At 26.4% G+C, this 27,951-nt stretch overlaps 1 protein-coding gene across 2 annotated transcripts; it reads left to right on the top strand.

Moving 5' to 3' along the window:
* Nucleotides 1-657: 657 nt before the first annotated feature.
* On the top strand, nt 658-27,951 carry LOC122498461 (golgin subfamily B member 1-like). Of its 2 annotated transcripts, XM_043606193.1 has the most exons (6): nt 658-699; nt 841-1,042; nt 7,076-7,780; nt 7,985-12,583; nt 15,716-15,810; nt 24,870-27,951. In XM_043606193.1, exons 3-6 carry the CDS (start codon nt 7,087-7,089, stop codon nt 27,768-27,770), a joined length of 8,289 nt encoding a protein of 2,762 aa, XP_043462128.1. In that variant the 5' UTR covers nt 658-699; nt 841-1,042; nt 7,076-7,086; the 3' UTR covers nt 27,771-27,951. The 2 variants fall into 2 exon arrangements, with proteins under 2 accessions (XP_043462128.1, XP_043462129.1); XM_043606194.1 differs by lacking the exons at nt 658-699; nt 841-1,042 and adding an exon at nt 6,866-6,885.

Below are 27,951 nucleotides of genomic sequence, written 5' to 3'. Positions count from 1 at the left end.
TATATATATAATTAAAAAAAGAAATTCTAAAGTTCTATTGTTAGTAAATATTTCGATATTCGAGTAGAGTTAAAGGATTTTTTTTTTGTGAATTCTTATTTATTTTTATTCATTTTTCTTAAAGTTCGTAATTTCTTTTCGCCTGAGTAGATTTTTGCGTGTCTTTTCTTTCTTGGCGTTCATCACAATTGGTCGTAGACCTCTCGTGTGACCCTTTGAGATAGCATCTTGCCAAAGAATGGCTTCGTGTTGGCGTTGGTCATGGCCGGAATTAAATTGATGTCTCTTCATTCGCCTCAATTCTTTAGTGAAAAAATAAAGTAGTTCTCATAACTCACACTTTATCTTAACATTCGGTTATATTTGAATCAATAAGCTAGACTTTCGCATAATTAAGATGAATACCATAGCAATGCATCAAACTCTTATATTAAAAATTTTCATTCCACTTTCATCCTCAGTCATCAGAACCACATCATCTGCATATATGCTAACGTACATATTCTTTCTTCATTGCTAACCTTTATGAAAGAGAACCTTTAAGTAATTATTTTTTAATTAAGAAGAAAGCAAAGTGAAACACAAACATTTCTTCTATTTTTTGTCATTTTCAAAAAGCATGAGAGCTTCAAGGAATCAGTTTCATCAGATTAATAAGTTTGCACAGTGAGGGTTCACCTGCAGATTCTTTGAGATATGGTATGTACATAAATGCATGTATACATAAACGTCTCGCCGTCAACCCCTTTGAAATGAAATCTCAAACTTGTCGAAAGTGTATATGTATATATATATATGTATAACATTTGCATCGACTATAGTACTTCTTCTTTCTTATAGTCACGTGGCCATGGAACCCGCACCTAATCGATGGAAAACCATCGACCGCCCCCTGACGAAGGTGAAAACCGTTGTCGTTGTTCAGTCAAACGGTGAACCTCCACCTGCAACTTCCCTTCAAACCTGTTTTTTAATTTCAATTTCTTTTGTTTATCAGCTGCAAATCATTCAAATTGTTTTCCAAAAGAAACTTCTTCTAGAGGTATGTTCTTCATTTTTGATATAATTAACAATTTGGTAGAATTGTAAAATTTCTTCTTAATAATACGAAATTATACTTTTTTTTGTATATATATGTACATATCTATATTATAGTTTAATTACTTATGTCAGAAGATGAACCTTCCGTGTAAAAATTTTCAACATAGAAACCGGCATAAAAATCTGAAATAAAATATTTGAAAATTTGTTTTATAGGTTTTATGTAAGAAAAGAAAATTTATCAATATAGAGTATAATAAAAAATTTAATAAAATTATAAAATATTAATACATTAGAAATACATTACAATGGAGATATAAATATGTATATTTAAATATCATAGTTTTATTAATAAACTAATGATTTATTTAATGAAAAATGTATTTTTATCAATAATTTTTATGCAGTTTCTTCTCTATTGGTTTTTTCGATTTATTTTTAATTTTCCATTTTCTAAATTTTACACCCTTGTGGATATTTTTAAAATTCGTCGAAGGTTTTTATATATTTGAAGTTCATATAGATAAAAGTAAAACTAAATACTTTTTCCAGGAAGTCTGAAAATGTAGAATCGATACTGGAATGCGATTTTTTACAGCATCATTTAAACTCGATTTAAATTTATTCGTTTATCCTTGTGCATTCTTTCCTTCCTGATAATTTATTAATTTTAAATTATTAATTTTTTTCAAGTGTGATGATCAATTTTTTTAAGTAATCTTTAATTTATTACAAATATATTAATTACAAATTATTTAAAAAAAATTTTTTGCTCAAAATTTGATTCAATGTTGCTAAAAAAATTTATATTTTATGTATAGTGCAAAAATTGACTCAATGGATAGAAATTAACAAGAATTAGAATAAAATTATAAATTAATTAAAAAACCCCGTATATAACCTCAAGTAGAAGTTAGGCCACCTTTCTAATCTGCTGGTGATTGACACAAGTCACACTCGATGGGGTTGTCGAATTAGATTTTGAACTGATTGCGGTTCAAATTTTGAGCTCTTTTATACATATAGAAAATATCCATTCAACGACGTCATATAATCAACTATTTTTTAAATATTTTAAATATTTTAAATAGTTTAAATATTTTAATTAATAGTTTAAATATTTTAAATAGTTTAAATATTTTAAATATTTTAAAATATTTTAAATATTTTAAAATATTTTAAATATTTTAAAATACTTTTTTAGTTACAATAAAAATTCATTAAATTTCAAACGTCAAAATTTAGCTCACCAAATAATTTTCTTAAATTACAACTGCGAACTTGTTTCGTAAAACATTTACAAAATTTGAAATATTCAAAAAGTAAATTTGCCTTAATTTATGGACAATAATTATCTGAATAAATTGTAAACCATATTGACATTGACAATTTTCATTTTTATAAAATTTGGCAATATGCCGTGAAAAATATGAGATTATTATATAAATCTTTTTTCAACAAATTGTAAGTGCTATGTGTCCCCATTTTTGTTTTCTTTAAGAGATATATGGAACATAAAATATTTTAAATAAATAAAATTTATTTTGTAAATTTTTTATTTACGAAATATTTCAATGAAAATAGTTATTAAATTCTAAATCTGTGAGTCATAACTGATAAAGTTTATATACTCGTGCCTTTTTCGCCCCCCTTATTTTCCCCTTGAAGTAAATATAAAAGATCATAAAATTCACTAGTATAGTCACTAGCAAAATAACGATGAAAGAGATTTCCTCAAAATTCCACAGCTAAAAATTCATGCAGTAAACATTTAATCAAAGGCCTTTTTCGAAATTTAATTGTAATTTATTTTTTATTTTTTAGTTGCAATAAATTTCAATTTTTTAAAATTTTTATCGAGTTTAGTTAAATATTAATTATGTTTATAATTTTTAATTAATATTTAACTTCTTAAGTAATTAAGTAATAAAATGTATAAGTTAATAATTCAAGAAATTGTTATTGTTTAAAAGTTTTATAATTAAAAAAAGTCGTAGAAAAGAATTTTTTAATTACGAGTCAATTTATATATTTTTAAAATGCAAATTAAGATTGACAAAAGGAATATAGTTACACATCATAATTAAGATTTTTAATTGATCGCATGTTTACTTGGTTTTTTATTTCGCAGTTGCGGTTAAAATTGATTGGTAATAATTATATTGTTTACTTCTTGAAGGACTTCTTCTTCCTTTATATCCGTCACGAAGATAGAATTTCTAAACCAATTTGGAAAAAAAATTTGTCAATTTGACATTGATTTTTGTACAGTTTAATTTTATCAAAATGTTTTGATTTTATTTTTAAACTTATTTTCCATTTTTACCAGGGGAAAATTTATTCAAATGACTTCGAAAATAAAAGAATTTTTTTTTTCGCTTCTTGTTTCAAACAAAAAATTGTTTAATGTTAACGAACCCTTTTAAACGCAACAATTAGAAGAAAAAAATATGAAATTGAATTTTCGTAAACATATTTTGCAGTAAAATCTTTACATGATTGGTGACGAAGAAACTAAATAAACCTGTCATTAAACCGAAAAATTATTTTTAGCCAAATGACGTCAATAAAATCGATTCGGGGCAAAGATTAGCATTTTAGAATCATCTATAAATAATTTTATAAGCTGTCTAGGATTTTTGATTTATCAGAAACACTGTTCAGGTGACGTACTGTTTGTACGTACGTATTGTTTTCGATTTAAAAAAAAATTCACTTTGTTGTCTAACAAAATATTTAACTTGAAGGATGTAAATTCCAAATATGTACATAAAATATTTAACAATATTTAATTTCATTTTTTTAAAATTTATTTATTTTAATAATAATAATTTAATTTCTAAAATAAATTTAATTTAGGTTCTTTAACAGTAATTTAATAATAAATTTAATTATTCAAATACTAATTTTTTTTAAATAACAGATAGAATTTAAAAAATTTATTTTGGTTCTAATAATTGTAAGTATAATACAAAATGAAAACTCGTGATTTTAATAAAGTTTTGAAAATTAGAATCTTATTTTCTTTAGTGATTTACTTTTGAAATGAGAAAAGTCAAGAAAAAATGTTTAAAAATGAACTACAATTGATTTTTATGTTAATGAAGAGGACAAGAATATATATGAAAATTTGCAGAGCATATTAGATACATTTTAAGTGACATCTTAAAGTGCTGAAAGGTTTAAAATCTATGAATAACTAAGGGGACAGGGGGGATGGTTTAGCTCTATGTACCTCTCATGACGACAAGAATGTTTTTTCATGCCGTCGTCAAGGTCTGATGACTCTTTGCAAACTTTACAGTCCGCAATATATACACATACAAGAAGATGCGCTTTAAAAGTATTATTTATATACTTATGAACTGTCTCAATAGTTGCTATATTAGTATTCATTCTTATATTCTTGAGGAAAAAAAAATCTAAAAATAAAAATATTCTAAATAAGTCAGAAGGCAGAAGTTTTAGAATATGGTAGCAATAGAAACATATAATTATAGAATAATTATATTTATTATTTATACCCACGTCGAAGAATTCCATGGAAGTACCTCCGGGAAATTCCATGGAACTTCTCCATGGAATTTCCATGGAGTTTCCATGTAAATTCTGCAAGTTTTTTATTTTAAAAATATTTTGACAATTCCAGTTTTGTCATAGGTCAGGAAAATCAGAGAAAAGTCAGCGATTTTTATTAAAGTACTGGAAAAAACTGAATTTATAAGAAGTTACAAATAATTGCAGAAATTCAATTATTTTTAAAAGTAATAAAATTCATCGCAGAAATTTAATTATGTTCAAAAATTTTTAAAAAATGCCACGTAAAAATTTCAATTATTTTTAAAAATATTTAAAATTCTTCTCCAAAATTCAATTATTTTCAAAAATTTTAATGAAATTCTTGTCAAAATTTCAATTACTTTCAAAAACAATAAAATTTTTACCGAGATTCCATTATTTTCATGAATTAAAACTCATCATAGAATTTCAATTATTTTTAATACAATTTTAATCGAATTCCTCGAAAAATGTAATTATTCTTGAAGAATTTATTAAAATTCATCGCATAAATTGAATTATTTAAAAATTTTTTGATAAAATTCTTTATGAGGATTCAATTTTGAAAAACATTTATTTATTTAATAAATTATTTATTTTTGCATTAAAATAATTGAATTCTCGTAGAATTTTCTATAATAAAAATTGGTTTAAAAATAAATTTCAATTATAATTTTACATATATAATAATTGAATATTAAAAGCATTATAGCATAAAATTTAAAAAATAATTGATTTTTCAATATTTTTGAATTGAATTTTCATAAATAATACATTTCTTTACAGGATTTCAATTATTTAAAAAAAAATTTATTAAAAATTCGTTGCAAGAATTGAATTTTATTTTCATAAATAATAAAATTCTTCACAGGATTTCAATTATTTTTAATACAATTTTAGGTAAATTCTTCGAAAAATGTTGAAGAATGAAAAAAGAATTTACCTAAAATTGTATTAAAAATAATTGAAATCCTATGAAGAATTTTATTATTTAGGAAAAGAATTCAATTCTTGTAAAGAATTTTTATTACATTTTTTTTTGTAATAATTGAAGTCCTGTGAAGAATTTTATTATTTATGAAAATAGTTCAATTTTTGCAATGAATTTTTAATAAATTTTTTTTTAAATAATTGAAATCCTGTAAAGAATTGTATTATTTATGAAAATAATTGAATTCATGTGAAAAATTTTATTACTTGTAAAAAGAATTAAATTCTTGGGAGGATTTTATTAAAATATTTGTAAATGTGACTCATAATAGAATTTCAATTATTTTTAATACAATTTTAATCGAATTCCTCGAAAAAAGTAATTATTCTTGAAGATTTTATTAAAATTCATCGAAAAAATTGAATTATTTAAAAATTTTTCTATAAAATTCTTTATGAGGATTCAATTTTGAAAAACATTTATTTATTCAATAAATTATTTATTTTTGAATTTAAATAATTAAATTCTCGTACACTTTTCTAATAAAAATTGATTTAAAAATGAATTTCAGTTAAAATTTTACATAATAATTGAATATTCAAAGCATTATGGCATGAATTTTGAAAATAATTGATTTTTTAATATTTTTGAAAATAATTACATATTTTGAAGAGTTTACCTAAAATTGTATTAAAAATAATTGAAATACTGAGAAGAATTTTATTATTTATGAAAATAGTTCAATTTTTGCAACAAATTTTTATTACATTTTTTTAAATAATTGAAATCCTGTAAAGAATTGTATTATTTATGAAAATTGAATTCCTGCAACGCATTTTATTACATTTTTTAAAAATAATTGAATTCATTTAAGAAATTAAGTTCTTTGAGGTATTTATTTAAAATTGTATTAAAAATAATTGAAATCTTATGAAAAATTGTATTATTCATGAAAATAATTGAATTCATGTGAAAAATTTGATTACTTGCAAAAAGAATTGAATTCTTGGGAGGATTTTAGTAAAATTTTTGTAAATAGTTTAATTTTTTTTTTTGAAAAATTTTATGGAAATTAAAATTATTACAAAACATGAAGATATCAATAACTCCGAGTCTTCGACTCGGAGTGATCGGTATCTTCATGTTTAAAGATGCGATGCGATGCGAGTTATAAAGGTTCGTAGAGTGAGTGGAGGGGGGAGAAGACAGGCGGCGCGAGCTTCGTGCGCTGTCGTCAGTCTCTCTCTGCCTGCGAGCTATGCGCGACTACGATGGCTGTGCTATATAACGTATACCCCATTCCTATTTTCTATAACTCATCGTTACATTATTAAAATTAATTTCTCCTACTTGAGGTTATACACAATTGTAGATTAATTTATTATTTATATCCTTCTATTTTTATTTACATTTATTTTATCACAGTTAGTAAAAATTCGTACATAGAACCAAACATTAGAGAAAGATTAGATATTTTCGATTAATTAGATTTCAAAAATTGTCGGAATTAGAATTTAAAGAATCTTTGGTACCTTGGATTTTTAGCTCGCAGTAAAATGGCGACCTCAACAGAGGATTTAAACATTCCGGAAGGCTTCCTGGTGGCACCTCGAGTACCTCAGGGATTGGCAGCAGCCGTGGAAGGTCTGACTCGTGAGGTGATTCGCCAAAGACCGGAAGATATTTACGTTTTTGCAGCTCATCATTTTGAAAAACTTCTTCATCTTCGTGAGGCGTACGGTGTCTCTAGAAGTCTCTCGGTCGACGAGAGAAATTTACAGGCACTGCGTGATATGAGTGAGGCACTAAGAAAAAGAGATGCATTCAGAGATGAGAGAAATGCACGTGATTACGCCTATCAAAGTGGATGGTCACTTAATGAGACAGCTAAAGTTCTCGAACGGCATAGGAGTATTTTTGGTGATGAGGGACGAAAAATTTCCACAGACGAGATACGGCAATTGGCTTCTGAGAAAGAAAGGGAACATTTCCGACGACATCGTTCAATGGAGAAACGATCATCATCATCATCAAAAAGAAAAGAGGAGTTTAAAGAGAGTTCGGGAAATGGGAAAAATGGCTTGAAATTGATTTCACAAATTCCAAATTTACCTGGGAGTAGTGTTAAGGATATTAAGAGTGAGTTGAGAAAAAATCGAATTAGCAGTCGCGAGAGGCGTAATCTTTTGGACAAGACGGAATCAGAGAGTTTGAAGAGTACCGGGAGGACTTTGGAAAGAAAGGAGATGGGTAATAATTTTAATTCTATACTTAGCTTTTTTAGGATGTTCAATAGCCGTAATAGATGTTTGTAAGATCTTAATATTTTTATATTTTATTTGTATTCGGTACTTCTGGGTTTAATTCCTATTCTCCGAATCTAAAATTTAGTTTGAATTACGGAGGCCATATGTATTAATCGTAGCACTCCATTTGTATTTCTCTCCCCAATAGAATCAAGACAAGTTGAAGAGATGGAGCAAGCAGGGAAGAGGAAACGTTTAGACAGGAAGTCAAAGGGTCTCAGTATGGATCGTGTCAAAGATTACGTGGTGAAAAAGTTTTCAACAACAAAAAGTCTTGAGGAACTTCAGTCACCCACTTATGTCGAAAAAGTCCAGGAAGTAATCGATGAGACAGCGCCAATCATCAAAGAAAGAGTCGAGGAACTCAAGAACTCTGTGAATTCAAAGAAGATCCGAAGTCTAGAATCCGAGAGATCGAGTTTCTCCAGCGAGAAGTCGAAATCCAAGGAATCTAGTGGTAGGTCCACGATCGAAGAGTCAGGAAGAAGGTCCCGAAGTGAAAAATTGAAATCTACAGACAAGTCGAAATCAAAGGAGAATAGAGAAGAATTGAAAATGAAAGAATCGAGAATCGAGCAAAAATCGCGAAAGAGTATGAAGAGTACTTCAAAAGCTTCCGAAGTGGAGACGCCAAATGACTCCCTCGAGGATGTCGATACTCTAAAATCTGAAGTAGAATCAATTGGTTCGAAGAATGGATTAGAGATGAGATTAAACGAAACCCAGACACTTTTGGAGGGAATCTCTTCTGCTTTTACAGTTCCAGTGAGAAGGTCCTCTTCTGCCAAGGATCTTCGGAATCGAATGTCAGAAGCGTCAGATGTTTCTCTTCCTGTTGTTAGACCGCTGTCTTCTAAAGCTCATTCAAGAAGTGTTTCGAGAAGTGATTCTGACAATTTAGTTCTACCTCCAATTTCTCCAGATGCTCCTAAATCTATCAAAGTTAAGGAGGATTTAGTACTACCGGTACTCTCACGTCCTGGAAGTTCTAATCCGGAAAAGGAGGCAGATGTGACGATAAACGATGGTGTCGACGATGGAAATCGAGAAATGAAGATTCTAGACGAAGAAAAAGCTGAGAAAGAAAATATTAGTGATACTAGTAAACATAGTGCTAATAGTGATAGTGGTGAAGAAAGTAGTAATAAAATTGAAGAAACTGAGAGTCCTAAAGACGACGGTAGTACCTCTACAAATAATGCTAAAACCAATGGTGATTCCTTACCACTAAGTCCTAAGGAGTTAAATAATATAGAAGCAGAGATAGAAGAGGTATTTAGGGATAGTTTAAACGTAACACCAGAACCTTCCGAAACTCCGTCAAGACCAGATTCCCTAGAGCCAGAAGTACAGAACCAGGTACTTCAGGACAGTTCATCAATTCTCAAGGAACAATTATTAGAAATCGAGGAAGTCGAAAAGAATATTCAAAATCTTTTAGATCCCAATCAATCTCAGAAGGAAACAACAATTCGTGACAAACTTCAAGAACTCGAAAATTCTGAGCGAAGAATTGATGATATTTTGCAAGAAGCAGGAAAATCTGAAAGTGTTGCGGAAAAGTTAAAGACACTTGAGGAAGTAGAGAAAAGAATCGATAGTTTTTTGGATGAACCCCAAAGTTTTATGAACGAACAAGAACTTGCAATACAAGTGGAAGAGGAATTGAATGACGGAGATTCAAAAACCGAAGACAAGAAAAAGCAGGAGGACGAAAAAGAAGATTCCGAAGATAAAGAAGATAGTACAGCAGATAAATCTGAAAAGCAAGAAAAGGAGCAAGGGAACACTAGTTCATCTAGAAAAGAGGAAGCAGGAGGTATCCCTCAAATTCCGGATTCCTTTGTTCTGACAGAAGGTTCTCCCTATGAAATTCCAGATACAGTAACAACCGTTATTATACCGGATAGAATTTCAACTCCAGATTCCGATATTCTTGAGGTGGAAGTTGAGAATGGTGAGGTTCGATCAAGAATGACTCCTAATACATTCAAAATTGAAGATCAAGATGAGGAAGATGAATTGGAGGATGATTCGAACTTGAATGTTTTTGGAGAAGTGATAGAACCTGAACCGAGTAATACTGTGCAAGATATTGATTTGATTTCGAGCACAAAGAGCGGATTCGATATTCTGATTCCCCATCAAGATCTCGATCAAATTAAGGAAGAGGATGACAAGGATCTGGATAGGATTAAGGAAGATGAAACAGTCTTCACTGAAAGAGAAACGGAGTTACAGCAGATAATAGAGGAGGTTGTTGATAAACTAGAGGAGGACAAAGAGATTTTGGAGAAGGTGGTTGAGGAGGTAATAAAGGACGAAATAAACGAAAACGACGATTCCAAAATAGAGGAGTTTACGGATATTTTGGAGAAAGTAGTTGAGGAGTCGATAGAAACGGAAACAAACGAAAATGATGATGATAAAATAGAGGACGTTGATAAAATAGAGGAGGCTGATAAAATAGAAGAGGTTGATAAAATAGAGGAGGATGTTGATAAAATAGAGGAGGTTGTTGATAAAATAGAGGATGTTAGTAATAAAGAAAACCTTCAGGAAAAAATAGAGGAAACGGAGAAAAAAGATGAAATTGAGGAACCAGTCGAAGAAGCTCAAATAAAAGTAGAAGAAGATACTGATCAGAAGGTGGAAATAAATAAAGATAAAATAGAAGAGGTGGATAATGAAACTGTAAAGAATGTAGTAGATATTGATGAGGAGGAATTAAAAGTCCTTCAAGTAATGACATCATCCCTGAAAGAAATCCAAGAAAGTGAGTCTGGAGAAAAATTAACGGAAGACGATAACAAAACTAAAGAGCTTCTCGAGGATTTGTCACCGGAAATGCAAAGAATAACAGATTCAGAATCGACAGACGAAACAAAAGAAACTAGCATCACGGATGGAATCCAAGAGACGACAGACATTGTCGAAAATTCCTTAGAGATTGAAGAAAGTACTGGAAGGTCAATTGAGTCTACAAATGAGGTTAAGGAAACGACAATGTCAGATCAGTCGAACATGAGTCTTTCCCTAGATCCAGGTATACCTATCGTTCCCGAGTTGAATTTGGATTCACTTCAAGATATAACTATTTCTTCCTTTAAGATGACTGATGAAGAGGTGGAGAAGAAAGAGAACGAAGAGACTGAAAGTATTTTTTCTACGACAGAGCCGGAAATGTCGGTAACAAATGGAAAGTTAGTGGAAGAGGCGGAGGAAGAGAAGAAAGAAAAGAATAGTTTAAAACGAACAGAGGAAGATACTGTGAAAGTTGCAGAAATTCAAGAAGATTGTCAGAAGATTTTAGTTACTCAATTGGAAACCAAAGGTGATGAAGAAAAGGTAACAAATAGTTTCATAAGAGAGGAGAATGAAGATGTTGATGTTGACAAAGAAAAAGTGAATGATTCTGTAAAAATAGATAAAATCGAGGATGAAACATATCCTGATGATTCGGAAATACAAGAAGTTATTGAAGAAATGGTGAAAGAACAGGTAGAGGTAAAAGAAGATCTTTGTGTAAAGGCTAGTAGTTACGTGACAACAGGTGATGAAGATGAAGTTGATAAAGACAGTGAAGACCAAATATTAGTTCAAAAAGAAACTGACAAAGAAAGTATTGATGAACAGAAACAGATAACAGAAGAAACAACTAAAGATGAAGAAAAAGAGAAAAAAGACGTTGATGATCAGGAAGAAGCGAATAAAATAGATTTTTATGAGATAACAGATTTAACTGAACTTGATGATGAGAAACAAACATCTGACCCAAAAGTTGATAAAGAAGTATCTGTAGCACAAGATGATGAAGAAAATTCAAAAACAGTTCCAGGCAAAGATGAAGAAGCAGAAATAAGTAATAGGAAAAAATCTACAGAAGAAGAAAAATTGATGCAAATAGTAGATGAAAAGATTTCTGCATCCTCTGATGCAGAAACAGAAAAAACTGGTGAAGAAAAAATTGAGGACGAAGGCAAAACTATAGTCTTAGCAGGAGAGGAAAACAAAACTAAAGACCAAACAGAAGCTGAAGAAGAACAAAATGTTAAAGTTGAAGAAAAAGATACCTCTGAACAAGAAGAGGAAAAAGAACTTAAGGAGACTTCTCTAACTAAGGATGCGGAAGAAATTTTCACTGAAAAGAAGAAAGAAGCTATAATCGAAATTGAGAACGAACCTTCTTTGGAGGAAACAATTGAACCCAAAGTTGAAGAGGTAGAAAAAGAAACAACAGAAACCAAAACTGAAGCTGAGAACGAGTCTAATGTTCTAAAAGAAGTAGAAGCAACAATCCTAGGAGAAAATGAAGAACAAGAAGAAAAAATTGGAACCGAGAACAAAACGATTGACATTAAAATTGAATCCGAAATTTCTCAAACAGACGCAGCTATTGAAAAAGATGAATCAGCCGATATTGTTGAATCAAGATCTGCGAGTCAATGTACAACGAGACGACTTAATTCTGCCACTAATGCATCGAAGGAGGAGAACTTGACAAATAATGATGAATTTCTTGATAAACACGCTGAAGACAATAAAAGTGAATTAAAAATAAATGAAGAAAATGAATATTCTAAAATTGAAGAAACAATAAAAGCTGAAGTTGTTACTAATGCAATTAACGATGATAATTTTGAAGAAAAGAAGCAGTATCATATTTATGTACCTGAATTAAACGAAAGTGAGAATAGTGTCTCAGATACAAGCTCCTTTATCACTGCTGCAACGAAAATTCAAGCAGGTAAGCGAATCAATTCTTAATTTTCATTTTACTTTACATTCTGTTAGGTAACGTTGCCAAAATCACAAAAAAAAAATTCTTTTGAATTTAATCTGCCTAAAAAATCTTGAACTTTATTTTCGGGTAAACAGTAATAAATAGTATCGTCTACAAATCTATAACAAAAAAAAAAGAATCTCGTAATCAATTTCATTAAAAATTTGGTTTTCACAATGTTGCATAACTATGTCAGGGTATCCGGACAAGAAGTCCAAAACAAAAAGTCCAAACCAAAAAAGTAAAAAAAAAATTTCACTTTGGACGTTTATATTTTGGATTCTTTGTCATGGTCAAAAAGTCCAAAGAAATTAAAAATGCAATGAAAAAAATTGAGATATAAAAACAGGGTTGCAATAAAAATTTTAATTTGTTCTTCCCTGATAAATAAAACTCTTCCTTAAATCAATTATTTTTAATAATTTTTGAAAAAGTTCTTCTTGAGAATTTTCAAAGATTTTAACTTGAAACCTTTACAAAATTTAATTATTTCTAAAAATTGCAATTAATAGTAAATTCTCAAAAATTTAATTATATATTAATCTAAAACTGTAACTGTAATTAATTTTTAAATCAATTTTTATTAGAAAATTCTACGAGAATTCAATTATTTAAATCAAACATAGATAATAATTTATTGAATAATTGAATGTTTCTTAAAATTAAATTCTTACACATAATTTAATCAATAAATTTTTCAATAATTTGATTTTTTCAAAAAATTTTATGTCAATTCTATTTTTAATAAAAAAATGGGATTCCTGTGAAATTTTTATTTTTTTTTTTTTTTGGAAAATAATTGAATTCTTGTGATAAAAAAAATAAAAAAAAATTAATATCAGACTCGGAGTTATTGATATCTTCATGTTTTGTAATAATTTAAATTTCCATAAAATTTTTCAAAACAAAAATTAAACTATTTACAATAATGTTAACAAACTCCTCCCAAGAATTCAATTCTTTTTACAAGTAGTAAAATTTTTCACATAAATTCAATTATTTTCATAAATAATACAATTTTTCATTGGATTCTAATATTTTTTAATATTAGAATAATTTAGAATATTTATATTTATTTATATATTTAGAATATTAATATTAATATTTTCTAATATTTTCAAAATCTACTATTTTAATAGAATTTCTTAAATGAATTCAATATTGAATTAATTATTATAATTAATTATTTAAAGAAAATATAATAAAATGCGTTGCAGGAATTCAATTATTTTCATAAATAATGCAATTCTTTACAGAATTTCAATAATTTAAAAAAAAAAATTAACAAAAATTCGTTGCAAGAATTAAACTATTTTCATAAATAATAAAATTCTTCACAGGATTTCAATTATTTAAAAAAAATGTAATAAAAATTCTTTACAAGAATTGAATTATTTTTCTAAATAAGAAAATTCTTCACAGGATTTCAATTATTTTTAATACAATTTCAGGTAAATTCTTCGAAAAATGTAATTATTTTCAAAAATATTCAAAAATCAATCATTTTTTAAAATTCATGAAAATATAATGCTTTTAATATTCAATTATTGTGTAAAATTTTAATAATTTAATAATAATAATAATTTAATAATTAAATATAATTTTAACTGAAATTCATTTTTAAATCAATTTTTATTATAGAAAATTTTACGAGAATTCAATTATTTAAATACAAAAATAAATAATTTATTGATGAAATAAATGTTTTTTAAAATTGAATACTCATAATAATTTTATTAACAAATTTTTAAATAATTCAATTTTTTCGACGAATTTTAATAAAATTTTCAAGAATAACTACATTTTTCGAGGAATTCGATTGAAATTGTATTAAAAATAATTGAAATTCTATGATGAGTTTTATTATTCATGAAAATAATTGAATTTCAGTAAAAAATTTTATTATTTTTGAAAATAATTGAAATTTTGCCAAGAATTTTATTAAAATTTTTGAAAATAATTGAATTTTTGAGAAGAATTTTATTATTTTTAAAGTTAATTAAAAATTTTGACTTGGCGTTTTTCAAAAATTTTTGAACATTAATTAAATTTCTGCGTAGAATTTTATTACTTTTGAAAATAATTGAATTTCTGCAATTATTTGTAACTTCTTATAAATTCAATTTTTTCCAGTATACTTTAATAAAAATCCCTGACTTTTCTCTGATTTTCCTGACCTATGACAAAACTGGAAATGTTAAAATATTTTTAAAATAAAAAAACTTGGAGAATTTCCATGGAAATTCCACGGAAATTCCATGGAATTTCTGGGGGGTATACTTCCATGGAATTTATTTATAGAATTTCATTATTTTTCCATAAACATTTTGATCGTCGCTAAGCATTTACTTTACTTTATTTATATAATCATCTTTTGGTTGTAAAAATGTAATTTTACTAAAATTATATCAGCCTTGGTTACTAGAAATGTTTTGGTTTTCCTTTAGAAACATTCTTGTTTCTTCAAATTTTTGTTCTAACGATCGTAAGTTTGGGTTCCATTCTTCTTTGGAATTTAGAAAATATGTTTAAGATGAAAAGTGATATTTGATCGCAGCAGATTCGTAACTATATCAGAAAACTTAAAATTTTTTTACTCTTCATCAGTTATAAATCTTTGTACCGGAATTGATGATTTCCTATAATTTTTAGGAAATCATCAATTATAACTGATGAAGAGTAAAAATTTTTTAAGTTTTCTGATAAAGTTATGAATCTGTTGCGATCAAATATCACTTTTCATCTTAAACATATTTTATTATAAACCTTTGTACCAGAATTGATGATTAGGAAATCATCAATTCCTATAGGAAATCGTCAATTCCGGTACAAAGATTTAAAACTGATGAAGAGTAAAAAAATTTTAAGTTTTTATAAAAGTGAATTTTCCACCCAAACTCAAAACTGACTTTAGACTCAATTTAGAATACCAAGTATTTAAAATACGAAACGTAGGCAATTGTATCTTATACGTGATATTTCTATATACGAGGAACGGGATTCACCTTCAGAACTCACCTTCTTATTCATTTTTTTTTCTCTTTTAAACGAAAGGTTATCTAAGAAGAATAATAATTTTTCTCTCTCCATTTAAAGGGATCCGAGGGTTTTTGATTCGAAGACGTCTGCAAAATTCGCAAGGTCGCAGTTCAACATTAGACAGTGTACCATCGATCCAAGAGAGTTTTGTGGTGAGTAATTTATTCTCATTATAATGCATCAGACTATTTTATGTATACTACCTTCCTCGTTCTTTTTTTTTACAAATTAGACTTGAAATCCATTCACGGTTTGCACGCACTGCAAATTGTAATATGTAAGTATAATATTGTCCACACGCTGTAATATTGCATTTAAAGAATATCAATTGACTATTCTATAAATCCTACACACAGCTAAGAAAAAAAGTAATAAATACTGTAAGCTGATGTACATCACTTATTCGCTTAATGTGTATTTTAATATTTACAAAACGTTTATCAATCAGATTCTTGATTTGTATAGTTGTATATATAATGATAGTGCAGATTTATGACTTTTGTATTATATCGAGGTCTATAAGCTATGTACTTATAATTAATGGTCAAGGACGTAAAGTTATAATATAGTAAAGAATTTATGGAGAAGTGGTTCCTGTCACGATTGTTGTACTTCTTTTCCTTATTTATCATTCGCAAGTTACATTGTATTTTGTTATAATAAAAGTTTATTATTTTGTTGTTTCAATGTTAGATTGTAATTTTTGTTTCAATTTCATACTAGCAACAATTCTTACTACCTTTTTTAAATAAAATTAGCAATTTTAAAAATAGAATTTAAAAATTTTCTAATTTGCATTTTTGTCAAAAACACTAAAAAAATTCAATTTTGGAAAAATTACAAATAATTGCAGAAATTCAATTTAAAAAAAAAATAAAATTCTTATAAAATTCAACTATGTACAAAAATTAAAAATAATTTCCTAAAAATCCCAATTATTTTTATAAATAACAAAATTCTTCTCCAAAGTTCAATTATTTTCGCATAAATATCAAAGACATTCTTGTCCTACTTTCAATTATTTTCAAAAATAAAATGCATTTTTCTAATTTAAATGATTTTCAATATCTACTGTTTTAATAAAATTTCCCAGAAAGAATTGAATTATTTAAAAAAAATTTTAATAAAATTGTATGTAAACATTTAATTATTTTCATAAATAATAAATTTTTTTTAAGGAATTCAATTATTATTCTTCTCAATTAAAAAATAATTTAAAATTCTAGAAAATAATAATTGAATTAAAATAATGAAAATAATTTTGATGAAGTTACAGTAACAATATTCTTTTAATATAAAATAATGATTTTATCCCTCGGTCATCTTTAATTATTATAGAAAACATGAAGAAATCGATCACTCCGAGTCTTCGACTCGGAGCAATCGATATCTTCATGTTTTATAACAAATACTTTTATAAGTTAATTTAAAAAAGGTTTGAATTTGAAATTTTTGAATGTCTTAATTTCTGTGGAAAATCCTATTCCAAAAATAAGATTAAAAATAGGAATTGTGCAAATATTTATCTTCCTTTTTCTAAAACAAAATGATAATTTTGTTAAAAAAATTGTGATTCATAAACAGAAATAATGTAAAATAAATAAATTTTCTATTTCTTAATCACAGTTGTTTAACAATTTTCTAATTTTCTTTAGAAGTAAAGAACAAAAATAATTTCAATTTGACAAAACATAATATTTAACAAAATTTTAGTCTTTAATGAAAAGAAGTGAAAAAAATTCTGATGATTTCTATTTGTCATTATAATTTTGATTTAATTATAAAATAAAAAAAATTATAATATTAATTAATTAATAATAACAAAGTACAAGTTCCTGTAATCTGTTTGCAGTTTGAAGTTAGTTGTTTGCTTTTTGATTATGAATTTTTTTATAATTTTTCTTTTCAATTTTCAATTTTAAAATTAATGTATTGAAAATCATCGAATTATTGCAATAAATAATTTTATCAAAAAATTTCCTTCAAAGAATTTTACTATTTAGAAAAATAAATGAATTATCGCAAAGAATTTTATTAAAAATTTAAAAAATCCTAATTAAATTCTTTTGAAGAATTTCTTTGAATTTTTTTTAAACTTAATGGAGTTTCTTTAACAAGTTTAATTGAAAATTTTGAAACCAATTGAATGCTATTAAAATTGTATTGAAAATAATTGATTTCTTGCCATGAATTTTACGTATTTATTAAAAGAAAATTGAATTGCTCCGAAGAATTTATTAAAATTTTAGAAGATAATTGAATTTTATGTTAATATTTGAAAATATAAATTCTTTCGAGGAATTCTATTAAAATTGTTTTAAAAATAATTGAATTATTGCGAAGAATTTTACTATTTATAAAAATAATTGAAATGTTTCGAAGAATTTATTAAAATTTTAAGAAATAATTAAATTGTTATAAAGAATTTTATAGAAACATTTGAAAATAATGAAATTATTTCGAGAAATTGAATTAAAGTTGTTTCGAATATAATTGAATTTCTTTAAAAAATTTAATTAAAATTAAGTATATTCAAAATAATTGAATTCATCACAACAATTTTATTATCTTTTGAAAATAATTGAATTCTTTAAATTTTTTTATTTAAAAATTGCACTGAAAGTAATTTAATTTTGATATAGAATTTTTTAAAAATATTTTGAGAATAATTGAATTATTTTTAGAGAATTTTAAATTCTTGTTGAAATTGAATTTTATGGAAATTTTTGAAAATAATTAAATTCTTTCATGTAATTTTATTTAAATTTTATTAAGAAAAAAACTTAATTGCCACAAAGAATTTTTGTATTTATAAAATTAATTGAATTCTTGTGAAGAATTTTACTATTTATAAAAATATTTGAATTTTTTCGAAGGATTTTATTAAAATTTTTAGAAAAAAATTGAATTTTTTCGAAATGTGCTAAATTTTTTTTAAAAAATTGAATTTTCCCGAGGAATTCAATTAAAATAGTTTTGAAAATCATTGAATTTTTGTAAAAATTTTACTATTTAAAAATATAATTGAATTGTTTAGAAGGATTTATTTAAATTTTAGAAAATAATTGAATTCTTTCGTGAAATTTAAAAAAAATTTTTGAAAATATGAACAGTAATAATTAATTTTGTACTTAATAAGTAAATTTTTTAAATATTGATTATGAAATTATTTAAAAAATTTATATTTGAAAATAAAAAATTTTGTAATTTGCATAACAATAATAAATAATATTATTAATATATAAATAATATTCTCTTTAAAATTTTAATTTGTGGTACCGTTATTAAGGATAAAACTTGGCAGCAGTTTTCTATTTTTACTTTTAATATCAATTAAAATGATGTTTTTTTTCGTTTCTGAATAATTATCAAGAAAAGAGGAAGAAAAGGCGAAAATTTGTCTAGTATTCAGTAAATAGATTTTATTTTATTAATTTTTGAATCTACTGCCTCTGGTAATTTTCAGTTTGTTGAACTTTCCGTGATATCAAATGCAGGTAAATGACTTATAAAACAAAACGTGGAAAAGTGACCTCGACTTTGATTTAACACGTTCTATTATAGAATGTAATTGCCACTTTAAATTGCAAATTTTTTTATTCACGGCGAAGAAAGAAATTCCATAAGAAAAGAATTAACAAAAAAAAATATTGTACTTTAGAAAACTATTTTCATTGAGAGGAAAAATAAGTCATTCGAATTTTTACCCAAAATTTATTCGAAATCTTATACGTTCTAAGAAAAATTTGACAAGATTTTTCCCAACATTGATCAATTTTTTCAAAAAAAAAAAATTTTTCCCCTTCTTTTCATATACGAAACACTGATTTTCTTCAGTGTTTGGCCGTTTGCCAAAAGTTTTATGCTTTTTCTCTGTAAATATGATAAGTTAATTAGATTTTTCAAAAATCTATATATTTTTCTTTCGTGTTTAATATATTGAATTAGAAAAGAAAAAAAACATGTTGAGCTTAAGTTAAAAATTACTTTTAAAGTTACTTAATCTTTTTTTTGTTTTCTATTCATTCATTTCTTTTTTTTCGCGTCGAAGGAGGTAAATTATTTTTTTTTTAGCGTCAAAATGAGGTACGTGTCAAGTTATTTTGACCAGAAGGCCATAACACAATTTACGATAATATTTTTTTAACCCGATCGTCTTGCCTATCATCCGACAGCTGACTTTCGTCCCCTTTCACTTGTTCAGAGGACTTATTAATGGAGCTTTTAAAGTTTACATGAAACCTGACAGTAAATTGAAGTTATAAAAAAAAATTTTTACTCTCCTTAAACGTTTATTTTTTCATTTGAAATTGAAATTTTGTTTTATTTTTAATTCTCTTTTGTTATTATAAATAGCTAAAAAATTTAATGTTATAAATTTAATGTTATAAATTTTTGTATTTTTTTTTATTTTACTTATTTATTTTACATGAATTGAATGTAAATAAAATTTTTAACAATTTTTTAGTTTGCATAACTTTAGGCATTTTTGAATTTTTTATTCGCCATTTTTGGAAAATTAATAAAACAAAAGAAATTTTTTTTCTAACGTTACAAATTAGCGTAACTTTTACAATAAAAAAAAATTTATAAAGAAATTTGAAAACAAATTAATTTACCCACTTTTATATAAAAATTATTGAGAAATATGAATTTTTTTTTGTCAGAAATGTTTTGTTTCATGGATATTCGAAAAATGAAATTTTGATAGAATAACGCAAAATATAAAATCGAGATTAGAAAAGCGGAAGTGACTCAGTGATTCTAAAATAATCTAGTTATCATCTTTTCGAAATTTATAAATGTTTGAGCATTTGACTTTCGAAAAGCACGTTTTGTTTTTCATTCACAAAGTTCAGTGAACTTTTTTTAGAGTAAACTTTCAACATAGAAATAAATATACTATATATAATGTTTATATATTTTTATAACTTTTATTTTGTATATTTTGCCATAAATATTATATTTTCATAAATAAATATATTTATATAACATTAAAGTATTTGTTATATTAGCTTTCTTCACATTTTTTATTTAAAAAATTTTTTAATTTACAATTTCACAAACATTTATAGAAAAATGTACCTATATATTTGTTAAATATTCTATTATTATTTATTATTATTAATATATTTATTTATATTTGTTAAATATTTTATTATTTATGTAATTTTTAATTAATATTATGTAAAAAATAAAAAAAGAATCGTAAAATATAAAATAATGTAAAATTTATAATGGAGAGAAAAAAATATTAATAATTACATTGGGGGAGGGGGGGGATATTAATTAAAACATTGTTGTGAATTTGACCCCATTTTCTTTGAAAGCTTTTCTCCTTGGTTTCAGTTTGAATAAACGATGAAAAGTTTGCTTTGAAAACTGACCCGAATCCAATTGTAATGCAAGTTATTCAAGGCTTTCGTAGAAGTAAACGTTCATCTGGTGCATTTACAACTAAGAAATTATTATTCTTCTTGTTTACACTACGTCCTGTCATCGTGACCAATAGATATCCTCCCGTTTTGTACTTTATTATACCATCTGAAAATGTTTTTCATCATTCGCTTCAAATATTTCTTCCTATATAAAAATGTTTTTTTCACATTCAAAAAAAAAAAAAAAAAAAAAAAAAAAAAAATTATTAAAAAGATTTTTAATTAATTTTCTGTTTAATATTTTACAATCAATAACATTTTTTAAAGCATAAAAAATTGTTTTTTTTAAAAAATATGTGTATTACAGATACAGTAAAAAATTTGTCTTTACTAAAAGATTTTTTACAGAAAATTTTTTTTTATATCTTATAATACAAAATATAAACCTTAGTTAACTTGAAATAAACAAATTAAAAAATTTTTAATGAGCAGAAAGTAAAAAAACATTTTTTAATAAAAATCAAAAAATTTTATTTAAAAAAATTTTTATTTTTAATTTTTTTAAAAATATTATTTTAAAAGCAAAAAATAAAATTTTTTATAAAATTGATAAATATATTTTTAAGATGGAATTTGCAATATGGACTGTTTTCATCAAAGAAGATGTAAACTTCTTTTTGATAGAATATCGTCAATATCGATTTTCAGTTATATTAAGTTTCATGACCTTTAAGCACGACATTCCTTTAGATTGTTACAAAAAAGTAATAATAATAATAATAATAAATCCTTCTCCGCAAATCCTAAAATTTTATGTTAGTAAATACAGTATTGTTCTAACATATTATTAAAAATTGTATTTACTAAAAAAATACATTCTTTATCAAAATTAAAAAAAAATTTTTTTTTTTTATTAAAAGTTCAAAAAAAAAAATTAATTTAATAAAAGTCAAAAAAATATTATGTACGAAAGGGTTTATGATCCTTTTTATTCTTATGAATAAATAATGTAAATAAATAAATGATTATTAATTACAAGAATGATAAACAATTTTTTTACATACATACTGTCATAAAATAACAATTATTTTTTTTATAATATACTAAAAATTAAGATTGTTTGTTTTATTATTAACATTTGTTTATAATATGATAATAATAGTAATAATATTGTGATCTACATTACTTTTCCGTAGACTTTTGAGAATTTCACTTTTCTATTCTTTTCCTAATCTTGCATAAAAATCTTCTCCCAAATTAGGCCAATCAATAAAATTCCATTAAAAAAAAAATAGATTTCGTGAAAAGAACAAAGAAAATCTTTTATTCGAAAAATAAGTTCAACTTTTTTTGAATCTTTTTTTAAAATATAATTCGGGAAATAATATTAAATTGATATTGTAAATATATTAATACTATTAATATAATAATATTTATTTATAATAATAATAGTATTAATAATATTAATAATATTAATCATATTAATATTATTAATCATATTAATATTATTAATCATATTAATATTATCAATGACATAAATACTATTATTAATAATATTAATATTATTAAGGGACTTTCAAGGATTGTAAAATTTTATCCTTTCTTTATTTAGAAAAAGAAAATCATTAATGTCAAAGTTAATCATAAGTTTATAAAAAGTTCATTAAGGGTCATTTAAATGATATTTACATACAAACATTTTCCTTGAGCGTCTCTATTTTAGAATTATAATAAACACCTATAAAATGATTTTATTTCAATTATTTTTTTTCTTATTTATACATTTTTTAAATATCACGTAGTATAAAAATATTGATATCTAGAAGTGATAATAATATTTTATTTGAAACACTGAAAATGCTAAACAAAAAAATTCATTTTCCAATCAAGATTAAAATTTGCATATTTTGAAAAGAGAATAAATAACAGTTATTTTTTAAAAATTAACTTGTTGATATTTCACAATTTCTTTTTTCGATTTCATTATAAATGAAGGGGTAATTTTTTAAAAAGAAACTTTTATCTATAGAAAAAAATTTTATCTTTTTAGAAGAAATATTATTCTATTTTTAATGAATGTTATTTTTTTTTTCTTATTAGCATGGGACCCTCGCTCATTTATATGTGTCATTACAAAAGCATTGTATTTTTTGAGAAATCTTGATAATTTTTCTCTTTCATTTTATGAAATATGTCGCTGTTATTCACTATATTATGTAAATTTGATTAATTATTGGTAAAATTTAAAAATCCAGTTTTTAAAAATTCAAATTTTTTTTTTTAATATAAATTATGTACATTATGTTGATTTTAGAGAGTAATTTAAATTTTTTTGCATTTCTCGATTATTAAAAAATAATGTTTTTAATTTCTTTGATAATTTTAAAATTATTGCGATAAAAAATCTTTCGTACACTTGGTACCATCTTTCATTATTATAGAATATTATACGTACATATAATTGACTTAAACACGCGATATTCATTTTCTTTCGTAAATTTTACAAATATACATCATATTATTATTATATAATCATTTTTAATAGAAATTTTTTTGTATTATTATCAATTATTATTATTTTTTTGATTCTGCAAGTAACGAGTTAATGATTTTATATTTTTTCGTCCATCATATTGGATCAGCCATTTTGAATTTTGCAATTTTGACCTCAGATTCGTGGTCAGCGACCCCGAAAACTTCCAAAAGTAACATATTTAAAAAAATCTTATAGATTTTCAATTTTTTCGTCCGCCATTTTGAATTTTGCAATTTCGACTTCAAATTTGTAAACAGTGTCGCGCCCTTGACATAGTCTTCTTTTGCTTCCTCTAGGGCAGTTCTAAAGACTTTGTAACGTGAAAGTGAAAAATTAAAAAATTTTGTCTATGATTTATAAGAATCCAAAATGGCGGACTTAATATGGCGGTAAATTTTTTAAAAATACATCACATTTATTTAAAAACTATTGTAACTCGAGTATTTTTAGTATAGATGCTTTCGAATGGAATGTCCGATTTCTATAAATAATAATTTTTTAATTCATAATATAAATTCTAATTTAAAAAACAATTTTTACATACATACTAATTGCATGTATACATTGATATTGTTAATTAAAATTAAAAAAAAGTTAATTTTTACTTACTAATTTGTAAATATTATTTAATGTATAACCTTCATTATATATATTGTAATTGTTAATGCAAATGCTTAGTGCACATTGTAGTCGTAAAGGCTTTTAAAGTATCTTAAATAATTTGACATTATTAGCAAACATTAATGTTCAAGTTAATTTTGAAATTATTTCCACAAACAATTAATCAGTTTGCATCAATTATAAAAATATTTTTTACACTTATCAGCATATAATCAATTTTCTTCTTACTATATTTGTATTTTCCTATCTCACTGCTTGGATAAATATAACTAATAAAGAAAGACTTCTTGTTCGTTCCCAAAATTAAGGCGAGAAGAAAATTTTTGTGAAAATTAAAATTTTCAATAAAATGTCTATTGAGGATTTGAGAGAATTTTTTGTATTCTGGTTTCTTGTTTAATGGCAAATGTTCAAAATTTTAGTAAAACAAAGTGGAATACAAATGTTGTTAGGAGTGTATCTGTAAGGTAATCGATTTCCGGAATTAAAAATTAAATAGGTTTTTCTCTATAATCTAAGTGACTTTTATTGTGGGTACATTTGAATTGAAACGAACCGGAAGTCGCTTGTAATAAGTTCCAGCACGTATATAATTGTCAGTAAAGCAGTTACACCTGTTCGTGTTGATAAAAAAAAAATTTTTTTTCTTACAATTTTGTGAAAATGTTTTACATAGGTCGAGCCTGGAACAACGGAAGTACTTTTATCAACTATTGAAGAAGTAACACAACCTGTAAAAACTTTGGATGGCAATTGTCGTCAATTGACGAATAGAAAACGATTAAGGAGAGAAGACGCTATTCAAAGGACGACTATTTCATTGGACAACGCTTTTGCTGAAGGGGGACTTCAACACACTGGCGAATTTCACGATTGCATTCCCCTGCCTGTTTTTCAATTTGAAAATCAACATCATCTCAAGAGGAAGAATATTTCACCTAAACGGGACGAGAATGAGGATAGAGTGAGAGAGAAGGGAATGGAAGATGATAATGAAGGAAGAAGAGGTGATAGGGGAGAAGAGAGGACAAAAAGTGTAAGGAGGCAGAAGGAAGTTAGAGAGGATGAAGTGAAAGAAAATGGAGAAGAAACGGTGGAAAGAATTGAGAATCCCAAAGGTTCAACAGAATCAAGAAATTGTATTCGAAACGCGAACAATGACTTAAGATCAGGAAAGATAGGAAACTCAACAGTGGAAGATGAAACTAAAGAAGCAAAAATGATCGGATGCAATGGATTTCAACAATCAGCGAAAGGGAGCCAAATTTCCAAACACAGAGTCGAGAACGTTTCGTTAGAAAAGGAACATAAAGATACCAAAGAAGCGGAGATAAAAATATCCAAAAGAAATGGAGGAGTTACTCGTTCTAATGAACATACAGCAAACATTGGAAGAAGTCAGGAAAAGAGAGCAAGCACTGAGAGGAATTCGTTAGGAAAGGGTAAGCAGGACAGAAAAATTGAATCTGACAAAGAGTCGAGTCGAAACACACCGAATGGAGAAAGCACATCAAGAGAAATTGATGATGCCACCAATGGAAGAAATAATTTACCTAAACGAAATAACGGAATTAAATTAACCGAAATTGAAAAACCTAACGGAAGAAGTAGATTTTCATTGCGAAAGGAAAGGGAGACAAAAAGTGCTAGAGAAATACAACAGCGATTATCAAATCAATCAGAGAAGAATAAAACCGAAAGGAGGGAGAACAGTAAGAAACTAGAGGAGAGGGAAAAAGTTAGTACAAGAAGGGAGAAAATTAATGGAATAGAAAAAGCAAGTCAGACAATTATTGTTGGTCAGTTAATTAACGGAGAGATAATTCGACCAGAGTCCGTGGAAAAAAGACAAACGAAAAGTGCCGACTATGCCAAAAGTGAGGGAATAGTTAACGAACTCGAGAACAAGAAACTTGGGAGTATAATGAAAGAGGTGCTTGAGACCAACCAAGAAAATTTGTCTTCTGAATCTAAAGATGATGTTAAAGATAATGAAAATAATACTAAAGATAATATTAGAGAACTTAGTAAAGAGAATTGCAGAGAAAATAATGACAACACTAAAGAGACTAAAGAAACTCTTGACGATAAAACTGATTCAAATAAACAAGAAGCAAAATCGATAGCTTACGAATACCCAAATGTCGATTCTGAGCAAAATCATCTTAAGGACGAAACTCGTTACTACAATCCAAAAAACTATTTTTGCAATCAAGGGATCTATCCCAATGGTTTTGCTCACCCTCCAAATCTAGAGAATGTCTTCCCTAATGAATCCTCTTTCAATTTGGATTTCAATCCCAAATTGGGACCAATTCTCGACATTCTTTTCTCCAAAGAAGATCAAATGCTGGAAAGTAATTATCTTAATTTTATAACAAGTGTCGAGGACAACAACTGTCCGCAAGCTGATTCTCAATCATCGAAAAATGTTGAGGTAAATCGTGAACATAGTGGCAGTATACGAGAACCTTTAGCCTTGCCTGGAAGTCCTAAACGAATTGTAATAGAGGATGTTACAAGTTTGGAGGAAGCAACAATGCAGAGTTCGATATTCATCGTCGACAATTCGTCATTGGATGCAAAGGACGAGGAGAAAAAGTTGGAGGAATTCATTTTTCTGGAAGAGGCCCTGCAAGAAGGAAAGGATCAGTTGGAATCGGAAATGAAGAAAAGAACCGAAGTTGGGAACATTCAAGAACAGGTTATTCAAGAATATCGGGTTGAAGAAGAAGGAGATAAGGAGGAGGAAACATTGCAGGAGGGATGTAAGAAAATTACACAAGAAGAAGAAAAAATTATCCCTTCTCTTAAGGAAGCGATCGATGTCGAAAGTCCAAACAATCAAAGAGGGAAGTTTTCAGAAATCGGTGACAATTGTCATCAAAAAGACAATCCAGAAAACATTGATACCCCTTTTTTAAAAAAAACCCCTTCTTCTCAAATTGACCACGAACCCTCTTCCATAAGTGAAAAACTGATCTCCCCTAGACCGGAGGAACTACTCCCAAACATAAGTTTCAAAAAACTTTCACCTAATTTTACATCAGATCCTAATCCCCCATCCCAAAAGGACGACTACCCTAATTTTGAAGACTCTTCCCTCCTTCCTGATGCTTCCCTAAGTACTCTTTCATTCTCCATGAATATTGACGACGTTCTCGGTCTTGGATCCGAGGAAGAGAGTTGCAAAGAATTCCGCAAAGCCTCATCATTGACGAAATTCAGTTCCACCGATCTTGGAAGTTCGCGAGACTCACAAAATTCACAGCTCTGCTTGGAAACGGCTCAATCGCCGGTCACAATGATGCAAATGGAGTCGAGAAATGATGAAGAGAAGTCTGTGAATTGCGATGAATCGTTGACAAGCGTGGAGAGAAGGGAAAGTGAAATTGGTAAGAAAGGAAATAAGGGAAGTGGTGAAAGAAAAACGAGCAAGCATGAAAATGGTAATTGTGTGATGAATATAAAGGAGAGAAAGTCAATGGAAATGAAGGAGATGGCAAGTCCAAGGTGCAATGAAACTGACTCAAGTTCGGGAAAGTCTTTTGAACGAAAGAAATTGATAGAAAAGTGATGATGAAAATGTAAAGATATTGTGTAATTTTTAACGATATTGTATGCTTTTTGTGACACTGAGGAGTTTTATATAATCGTATTTTTAAATGATATAGTGATAATATGACATTGTAAAAAAAGTATTTAATAAATATAAAAGAGATTAGATTTTTTAATAAAAGTAGAGTTTTTTTTTACTC

Source organism: Leptopilina heterotoma, unplaced genomic scaffold, assembly GCF_015476425.1.
Source record: "Leptopilina heterotoma isolate Lh14 unplaced genomic scaffold, ASM1547642v1 Lhet_15, whole genome shotgun sequence".
Taxonomy (NCBI): Eukaryota; Metazoa; Arthropoda; class Insecta; order Hymenoptera; family Figitidae; genus Leptopilina; species Leptopilina heterotoma.
The sequence above is the reverse complement of the archived record's forward strand: the minus strand, read 5'-3'. Positions and strand labels throughout refer to the sequence as shown.

Bases quoted from the DNA above. Each gene is read 5' to 3' on its own strand.
- LOC122498461 (XM_043606193.1), top strand. From the start codon at position 7,087: ATGGCGACCTCAACAGAGGATTTAAACATTCCGGAAGGCTTCCTGGTG. The intron at 12,584-15,715 runs GTAAGCGAATCA...CTCCATTTAAAG, and splicing joins TGCAACGAAAATTCAAGCAG to GGATCCGAGGGTTTTTGATT. The intron at 15,811-24,869 runs GTGAGTAATTTA...TGTTTTACATAG, and splicing joins CGATCCAAGAGAGTTTTGTG to GTCGAGCCTGGAACAACGGA.